The sequence below is a fragment of the Lycium ferocissimum genome, chromosome 4, assembly GCF_029784015.1.
Source record: "Lycium ferocissimum isolate CSIRO_LF1 chromosome 4, AGI_CSIRO_Lferr_CH_V1, whole genome shotgun sequence".
In the NCBI taxonomy this organism is placed as follows: Eukaryota; Viridiplantae; Streptophyta; class Magnoliopsida; order Solanales; family Solanaceae; genus Lycium; species Lycium ferocissimum.
In genome coordinates this window covers 4,419,856-4,429,673 of record NC_081345.1, presented here as the reverse complement: position 1 = coordinate 4,429,673, position 9,818 = coordinate 4,419,856, and the positions used below count along the sequence as shown (strand labels likewise).

Below are 9,818 nucleotides of genomic sequence, written 5' to 3'. Positions count from 1 at the left end.
GACATGGCATGTTAATGTTCATATTGGCTCATTGTTGCACTAATTTTAACTTAACACCACGATTAAGTAGTTCCTAATTTCCATTAATGCTTCTATACCAAACAAAATTTGTAGATAAATTGTGACTTCAAACGAAATCGGAAGTTAAAGTCTCTACTTTGTATCTTGAGATAGTCTTAATACTCACCCCGACTTGAATCATCCATATCTCCTTACCCCGATATCATTTTGACGAGCTGTTTGTTGCGTTGCAAACTAGACTCGATGAACTTAATTTTAGGCTTTTGAAACACCTTAAACTCCTCATATACTAGGAGATATGCCTCCTACAATATAGGCTAAAATCGGGTCCGAGATTTTACTGAAATTGTTCCGATTCATTTCGTTTAACTTCTAATCCTCTTCCATCCTCATGTAACCTCTTATACATACATATACACAGTCATTTACATCCATAAAAATTCATATACATGTCTCGAAGGGTCCGTAGAATCACAATAACCATAAGTAGAACTCACAAAGCTTCGACGAAACTCCAATCGAAAAAGTATATTCCTATCTTTTGTCCATCTTCTATATCATTACTAATAATCTCAAATACTTTAAAAGGTCACTCACATTACCTCATATACATACTCATAACGCGATTTCAAATCCTTTAGGTTACCAGTGTCACCTCGAGATACTTAAGACAACCATATTTATAACGATATTCTTACTAACTCGATTAACTTTCCTTGAACCTTCTTAACTCATTCTTTCATGTTTTAATACAAGTAGCAAGGATTATTATGGAGTGTGACATTCTCTCCCTCCTTTAGAACATTCGTCCTCGCATGTCAAATGAGGACTAAAACTCACAATTAAATAACCGAATCACCCGTTATCGCAGACTATAGACAGCAAGATTTGACCACGAAAAGGGTGTTTTAGGAATATTATGCCTAAAAGTGCTAAACGACCAAATGGGTCGTTACAATAAGAGTAATAAATGATGCTTAAGGCTTCCTTATTTTTGTTATATATTACTTTTCGTGTAGTATTCGATTCTCCTTCAGATTTACGTGCTCTTATCTTTCGCTCTCGCGGTTGTAGTATTTGTTTGATTCCTATAAGTCGGGGCAAGAGCGGGATGGTTCGCTCGTGTTTGAGGTATGTTATCACTTCTTAACTTCATAAAAGAGCTCTTAAAGACCATTTAGTATGTTTATCGTATAGAAGTCACGGGACGGTGATTCGAAACCATGAGTCCGTGTTATTGAATTAGTTGTGGCTGTTGTTGTCATTTAAACTTATTTCTCTAACTCTTGTTGTATACCTTTGTTGGCCTTTCTACTATTATTGTTGTCATATCATATTTACTTTGATATGTATGTGTTGTTCGACTATCATGGTCTAGCAAAAGCAACATGTTTCATAAGAAAGTATGAAATACTAGCCCTTCCCTAGATTCCGTACACAATAGGAGCTCAAAGGCATCGCGCTAGATTGTATGCTCTTTTTTTTTTCTTTTTTTTTTCAAGATTGTGATCTAATTCTTATTTATTGGATATGTCTGTCAAATAAAAGATGCAAAATCTGGAAATTTTGAAACTTCTAATGGTGTAAAGGGAAAGCTAAGTTCTAAAGCCGAGTAACATGTCGTCCGTGAAGCTAAGCTTGGGTTGATTTTGCTTTGGAGGACTTCTATGATTTAGCTTTAGTAGTAGTTTAACTTCTTGGGATTCTCATGTTACTTTGATCAAGTTCGCACCAAAGATATGCACCAAAACCAATGATTGGAACATGCAATTTTATACCTTTGGATCGATGCCCAAAATTTATCTAGTATCGTATCTAGCTAGTTGCCGTTTTAAAAGGGAACTAGTAAATCTTTAAAGATTTGAAAGGGACAAGCAATAAGAAAAGAAGGCAGAAAAAAAAAAACAAAGCCCCACAAGCGTATCTCATCTCGCTGGAAACAACTTTTGTCATCACATTAAAAAATCATGAATTCTAATTAGTAAAGGGTGTTTGTGCTAAGAGATTCAAGAATTTCATCATAATCCAAAAACTTTCCCATGTCATAGAGCAATAAAAGAAAAAATGTACCAACAAAATGCCAACTTTGATGGATACAGGAACATATTTGAGCCAAAATGTCATGGTATCAACAGAGAATTAGAAGTCAAAAAGAATAAATATTTGTCTTATCTGATCAAGCAGTAATTCAATCATTTAGGTAATATAAGTAACATATATTTTCCATTCCACCCAAGAAAGAACAAAAATACAAGAACTAAATCCGTTGTCCAAAATAAAAGACAAAAAGAAAATAAAAACATAGAACATTGCTAGATCTCCATTTCCATGGATCAAGAAAAGATTATATATTGAGTTAAACTTCATCTAAGATTCTAATAAGTGATTTGACCTTAAACTCGAGCAAGTAAATGTTAAGTTCGGGAGCAAATTGTTATCGTGATTCATCATGTAAAATGCCTCGAATCTCTAGACCCAATAACTCTTTCAAACTTAACCCTCATATACATAATCTCCCGCAATCGACTTTCTTCTTCTCCATTCCCAGAAAACACCAAGACCCGTTGATATTGGCTCAACAAACCTTTTAAAATCTGCATTTCTTTTGGCCCAATTTCCTTCTTGTTGCAAAGCCACATTTTTTACCATTACGTAAGTCCTCCATATAGGCTCATCTATAAGTCTAGTAACCTTTTTTTCTTCCTCCTTATCGCATTCCAATGCGATTCGAACCAACCCGAGGCCATTTCTGGACTAATCCACTTATAGGTGTGGCTAGCTCAACTAAGAAAATTTGGTTGTGTGCTGGAATCTTTTGAAATGCAAAATGTACATGTCCACGCTCGTGACCAAAAAGAGTGCCAACAACTCTAGTTCCAAGGCCTTGTTGGTAATTTCCCCGGTTTCGCCCGAACGCCGTTAGCACGATTTTAGCCTTGTCACCGCTATAGTTTGCGCCTTCCTCCTTGTTTGAAGGCATCGATTGTCATCTGTCTTTTTTTCATGGATGGTGTTTAAAGTGGATGACTTGGTGGTTGAAACTTCAGGGTTCTTGAAAGATTGTGCCTTTATATTCTCTGTTGGTGTTTTCACTTCTTCACTTCTTCATCAGCTATTGCTTTTTGTTCAAAATTTGTCCATTCATCTTCAACTAATGATAGATCTAGTACAACTAGTATATGCAAGACATGATTTTGGACTAAGGGGTCAAATATGAGGACATTGAACTATTCACATAAATAGGCTCTTGTCCTAGGCTGTATAACTGGTCCCGATGGGTTTTCACTCAGTGGGTTTGGAACCTTGAAATTCATGCATTAATCACCTATCCATCAAGGTCATACTCATCACCACTTCAAAGAACCTTTGGAATTAGAGACCAACCTTTTAACGTTCAATTACAAGGACACCGATGCAATCTGTTAAGATTTGATTCAAAGGATCATTTACAGAACCGAATTACTTCATCTTTCTCTGAGATGCCAAAATTAGAAATATTTTTTATGCTTCCACTTCTTCTTTATTATCCGTCTATTTTGGTATGTGTACAAAAAGCTGCGACTAGGGAATTGTGGTCGGTGTTTAGTTATTGGGCTCGCCAATATTATGATGTTCTAGTTCATGAACGTTTATTTCTCCTTTCTTCGTTGTTTACATTAAATCATGCCGAAAACTAGTAAAGCACGAAGTAATGCTAAGTGGGATGATGATGCCAGCATTAAATTTATAGATTTGTGTGAAAATGAGATTAGACAAGGACGTAGACCATACACTCATTTAAATAGAGATGGATGGAATAATGTTGTTGAAGAATTCAATAGAGCCACGGGAAGAAACTATGATAAAAAACAAATGAAAAATCATTGGGATAACATGAAAAAATATTGGATTCTTTTTAAGAAGTTGATGAGAGGGGAGACAGGTTTAGGATGGGATGCCACAAAAAATACAATTATGACAGATGATGATTGGTGGGAGCGAAAAATTAAGGTACATCTCTCACATTTTTCTATATGTCTTTCTTTTTTCTTTCATTGCTAAATTTCTTGGTTTGTTTAAAGTAGTTTTGAATTTTTTGTTACAGGAGGATGATCGATACAATAAGTTCAGGAAAATAGATCTTTCACTTATATGGTATCGCTATGATGCGTTGTTTTCTGATATTGTTGCTACTGGAGAAAGAGCACGTGCAGCGAATCAAGAACAAATGTCTGGCATTCGAGTAGATCTTGATGAAGAAGGAACAAATGGTATTGGTGGCTATGACAAAGAACACTTTATCAATCCTAGTGATGAAGGGAATGATAAAAAAATAAGGCAAAATCTGGTGTGGCATCAATGAGAGAGGATATGCACTCTCTAGTGAAGTTTATGTCTAGCAAAAGCACTGCTACATCCCCTTCGGTAGATGATCCCGTCATCGATAAGTGTATGAATGTGTTGGCAAATTTTTCGATATTCCCGTGGGGGAGTGGAAAGTACAACTATGTTTGCAACATGTTTCTTAAGAAGGATGTACGTCAACTGTTTCTTAAGATGGAAACTGATGAAGCTCAGAAATCTTGGTTGGAGTATAACTATCAGTTACATCTTAAGAAAATGGGCTGATTGCGTTGCTATGGTTAAATGTTTTTATTGTTTAATGTTCGAACATTATGGTTGTGCGTGTAAACTTTACTTGTTGCTTCTTGTTTAGACATTGCAGTTGTATCCCTAAATCTTATGGTTGTACGTGTAAACTTTATGTATTGTTAATGTTGTGTTGACGTTGTGGTTGTATCCTTATACCTTATGGTTATTGTTGTTGTGTTGGCTTTAATGAATGTGGGAACTTTATGTATTGCTGTAGTTGTTTTTCTTTGATGGAATAGTAATTTGAGATGAGTGTATTGAAACAATGGAGTTTCTAAAAAATCTTGAAATTGGGTTCTTGGAAAACCTTTCATTCTTTACTAATTTGAGTCATTTCCATTTTCAGTTAAATGGAGAGTTGGGATATTAGCAATGTGGTATCTCCTCATTTAAGTGATTTGTTAGATGATGAAGATCAAGAACTAGAAGAGATTCGGAGAGAGCAAGATGAGAAGGAGCGGATGGCTTTATGTCATATAACAGGTAAATACATTTTGATGTATTGTGAAAAATACCTATGCAAAGAACCTTGTCGTACATCAATGCGCTCTGGAAACGAGTTTATTCAAGAGATATTACGAGGAAATGAGACTCGTTGTTATGAAAATTTCCGAATGAAGAAGGCGGTGTTCATTGATCTATCCAATGACCTAACTATTAAATATGGGCTTAAACCCACTCGTGGAATGTCTATACATGAAATGTTAGGCATATTCTTGATGACTTGTGCACATGGAGTTGGAAATCGAATGATACAAGATATCTTTCAACATTCTGGAGAGACAATTCATAGACACTTTCATAGTGTTTTAAAGGCCGTTTGTAAGCTTGCAAGAGATATCATTCAACCACATCCAAATTATAATGATGGTTGTGATGCTCACAAGCCATGTAAACAAAGATATCTCCCTTTCTTTAAAGTAAGTAACCCGTTTATGATAATTTATTATTCTGCATTGTATCTTTACTACCCTTATATAACAAAAGCTTTATGATAGTTTCTTGCCCCTTAGAATTCAACGAGAAAAAAATGGATCCCAAGTTTCTTATTTTACATTCACTTCTTGTAGGATTGTATTGGAGCAATTGATGGCACACATGTTAAAGCTAGATTACCGCAAGGTCAAGAGATACCATATATTAGACGTAAAGGTTATCCGACTCAGAATATTCTCGCCGTTGTTGATTTTAATATGTGTTTTACATTTGCATGGGCTGGGTGGGAAGGAGCAGCTCACGATAGTCGTATATTTGCTGAGGCCCTTCGTAGACAAGAGCTCAACTTTCCACATCCACGCGGAAACAAATATTATCTAGTTGATGCAGGATATTCACACATGAATGGATACATGGCTCCATACAAAGAAAATAATGTAAGATATCACCTAGCTGAATTTCACCGCGGTGCAACTCGACAATTGCGAAAGCCAAGAGGACACATTGAGAAATTTAACTATTTACATTCTTCTAGTAGAAATGTAGTAGAGCGCACATTTGCCGTTTGGAAAGCAAGATGGTCTATTTTGAGAGACATTCCATACTATCAAATTGACACGCAAAGGAACATCGTACTTGCTACTATGGCCATTCACAATTATATTAGAAAGAAATGCAATGTGGATGATGCGTTCCAAACAGCCGAGAATGAGAGCTATATTCCATCGGTTGATTCTAATGATATTGACACAACGTCAAGAGCTAACAATGTAGATGTCGAAGATGTAGGAGAACAAAATGATGTCTATTGGATGGGGTTTCGTGATATGATTGCTAGTGACATTTCTAATGCTTGACGCTTGTATTATATGAATATTTTCCACTTCTTGTATTTATAGTGGAGTGCTTTCGGTTGTATTAGCACTTCTATTTTGTGTCAAATTCTCCATCTTTGAAATATGAATTGTATTACCCTTTTTTAAGTCATGTTGATCCTAACTTATTAAAAAAATTGTGCTCTTTATAGCAGTCCTAGGCAAAAAAATGTCCATTTGCTTCTGATTTTTTCATAAATGCCAATAATAGATCATCATTATTAAATAAATCAAGAAGTTTTTGTTCTACTTGCACGTTCATCGAGTGCTTCAGTTATATAATTGTTCAAAATGTGGAGGCTCTTCTTTATACTTTTTTCTGATCCAATGGACAAAAATCTCATAAATTTCCACATGAAGTTGGGGTAGAACAATCTTTTGAAAACTGATTTTAGAGTTGTATCCATTGCAAGTGCAATTGAATTATCATCATGAAGTTCAATGGTGAGAATATTCAAACTTTTGCCTAGAGCAAGTCCAAAAATGTTATCGGTACAAAACGTATCATTAAATCTTGTAAGTCTACTGAAATGTTCTGTTTTGAAGCCTTGTCTAAGATTGGTAATAAACCATTCTTGATTGCTGGATTTAGCCAACGATATAGTGCATGACCAAGCTTCCATTTTGATAATTTAGGAACCACTATTTTCCTTTGCAAAATCCACTCTTCACCGTTAACATAGGATATACCTGTTGGAGGAAGAAGAACGGTTTAATTAATATTCTCATAATTAATACACAACTCTTTCTTGAAACAACAAATCAATATAAATACATTTCCAATAATGAAATAAATCAAGAAGATATTACTCCCTCCATTCCAAAATAAGTGTCTCTTTTAGCTCATGCACCCCCTTAAGTAACATGTATTTATAAAATTAACTTAAATAAACATTTTATAGTGGAAGTGATTTTAAAATATAAATTACTTTTGATTTGAATCAACTTTAGAGTTTAAAAATCTTTTAAATCAACTTATTTATGGTGTTAACGGCTTTAAGGGTATTTCGAGTCATTTTGACGGAAAATAAGTGCTTAACGACTTATTAACCAAACACATCAACAACTTATTTTCAGCATAAGCACTTTTATCTAAACACTCAACGCTTATTTATAAAAATAACTTTCAGCACTTAAAAGTTCTAAAAACACTTTACACATAAAAGTCACTTTTTTTAAGCCCATCCAAACGGGCTCTTAATTCACCTTAAGGGTGTCAATCTCTTTGGGAGTTCCGTGGGGAACACATCATCATAATCCTGCAAAAGAGAAGAAATAGAACTAGGCAAAAAAGAGGTTAGTTCGTTAGTGTGCAAACCATAGTCCCTATGTGTGAGGAGGATCACCGGTTGTCGCTCCTCCAACTCCTCCCTAATCTTTCCTAGATTTGTTAAGAGGGCCACTGATACGCTCAAATTATACCTATTAAATGACATAAAGCGGACGATGTCAAATATAGTAACCCAACAAGGTTGGGGTCGAATCCCACAGGGAATATGGTGTGAAAAGGTTACTAAAGTCGTAGAGTACTTTCTTGCGGTCTAGTTTCGTATTCCGTTGAGTTTGTAGAAGATTGGTTTTTTATTAACTAATTGCTTTTGGTTGTAATAAATGGGTAAAAGAAACCAAGGTTGTGTCCCCATTTAGATAAAGTTTGTGCTATGGTGGTTGATCTTGATATACTTCTTATGGATTATTGTATGAATGCACTTAAACTCTAAATGAATACCTAATATTTTCCAATAGTTAAGGACTATTTCTCTTTATGATTTTCGCAAATATAAAAGAGTGTATATGAAGAATGGTTAAACTTGTGCCAAGTAAATTTCTCTTATCCCTAAGTGAATCTATTAAACGAGGGTTAATGCCCCGAGTTCTTGTAACTTGTTCTTACCAAACCCTAATTTATCTTCCCAACTAAAACAAGGTTTATGTCTTAAGTTAATGTTTACAACCATCAACTAACAATCTAGAACAAAGAATAAGTAAACCACAAAAATCCATTTTGCATATATCAATTTCAATTCCAATCACATAACACCCATCCTAGGGTTCACAACCTTAGTAATTGATTTAGCTACTCATATTGGTGAAAGAACAACATAAGATAATAGAAATCATAATGCTTACGATTGATTGGAATTAGAATAAAGTAATTGCAATTGTCTTTTTCTCCAAAAAGCTTCAAAAATTATAAAGTATTTAATGCTAGAATAATAGAACTGAAATCTGATGAATAATCCTTCTACAAAAACCCTACATCAAGTATTTATAATGGTCCAAGTCGTGGAAAATAAGTTAAAAAAATTGCCCCGTCGGCTCATTATGCGGACCGTAAATATTATACGGTCCGTAGATCTCTTGCTCTTGTCCGTAAAATTGATGCCTGGTCTTAGAATCTAACCCATAATTCACGGACCGTAAATGTTTTACGGTCCATATATCTTGATCGTGAATTTAGTCTTCAGACGTGGACTCGCTGTTGTTGATCTACGGTGGGAATTTACGGACTGTAATTATTCTACGGTCCGTACTTTTCAGCCGTCAATTCTTTCTTCCCTGCAATTGTTTCTGTAGCTGATTTACGCCAACATTGACGGACCGTAAATAATATACGGACCATCTTTTTCCTCTGTAAAATTCCATCTCCAGTTACTTCCACTTTTTAGACATCTTTTTTTGCTCTTTTTACTAAATTCCCCGACTTTCGCCATAAACACACTAAATACCTGCAACATGACAAAAACACATCAAAAGACCCAAACTTGCTTGAAAAACAAGTAAAACTCGCCGTAAAAAAGCATCAAATGTGCCGAAATTACGCGGCACATCAACACCCCCAACTTAAAGTCTTTGCTTGTCCTCAAGCAAGTAACACAACACAAACGACTCAACTAAAACTTAGATACAACAGAGTAATAATGTCTACAATGGTTTTGACTCCGAACTAAAGGCATGCATGTTTTTTCAAAGTTAATCACCTCGTTTTCATGATCAAAGATACTATATATAACTCAATAATGCTAGAACTAACAAGAAGCTTCAATCTATGATATCACTTTATCAGAAATATCAATGAATTGACAATGCTGCCTTGGATGGTTGTTTCATATTTCATGTTTTCAATCCTTATGTCCTCACATAGACCAAATAAAATGTCCCACACACATATATACAATGAAAAGGGACAAAGACAAAGGAGAAGAGAACAAACTCACACTCACAAAGAATTTCATGTACCACAATTACGGATACCATATGCTTGCCCTTATTTTCAATGCCTTCAACTTCGGACAGCTCGATTATGATCACACTAGGACTTTATCGACTTATAATGTAGGCTTAGGAACGGTT

The 9,818-nt window shown here is 35.0% G+C and overlaps 1 protein-coding gene and 2 pseudogenes across 1 annotated transcript; 2 read left to right on the top strand and 1 right to left on the bottom strand.

Moving 5' to 3' along the window:
• Positions 1 to 2,377: 2,377 nt before the first annotated feature.
• On the bottom strand, positions 2,378 to 3,489 carry LOC132053681 (protein MIZU-KUSSEI 1-like; annotated as a pseudogene).
• A 195-nt stretch (positions 3,490 to 3,684) lies between these two features.
• On the top strand, positions 3,685 to 4,800 carry LOC132053680 (L10-interacting MYB domain-containing protein-like; annotated as a pseudogene).
• Positions 4,801 to 4,915: 115 nt separating this feature from the next.
• On the top strand, positions 4,916 to 6,446 carry LOC132053679 (uncharacterized). The gene is made up of 2 exons (XM_059445795.1): positions 4,916 to 5,573; positions 5,724 to 6,446. The coding sequence occupies exons 1-2, from the start codon at positions 5,004 to 5,006 to the stop codon at positions 6,444 to 6,446; spliced, it is 1,293 nt and encodes a 430-aa protein (XP_059301778.1). The 5' UTR covers positions 4,916 to 5,003.
• The last annotated feature ends 3,372 nt before the right edge of the window (positions 6,447 to 9,818 follow it).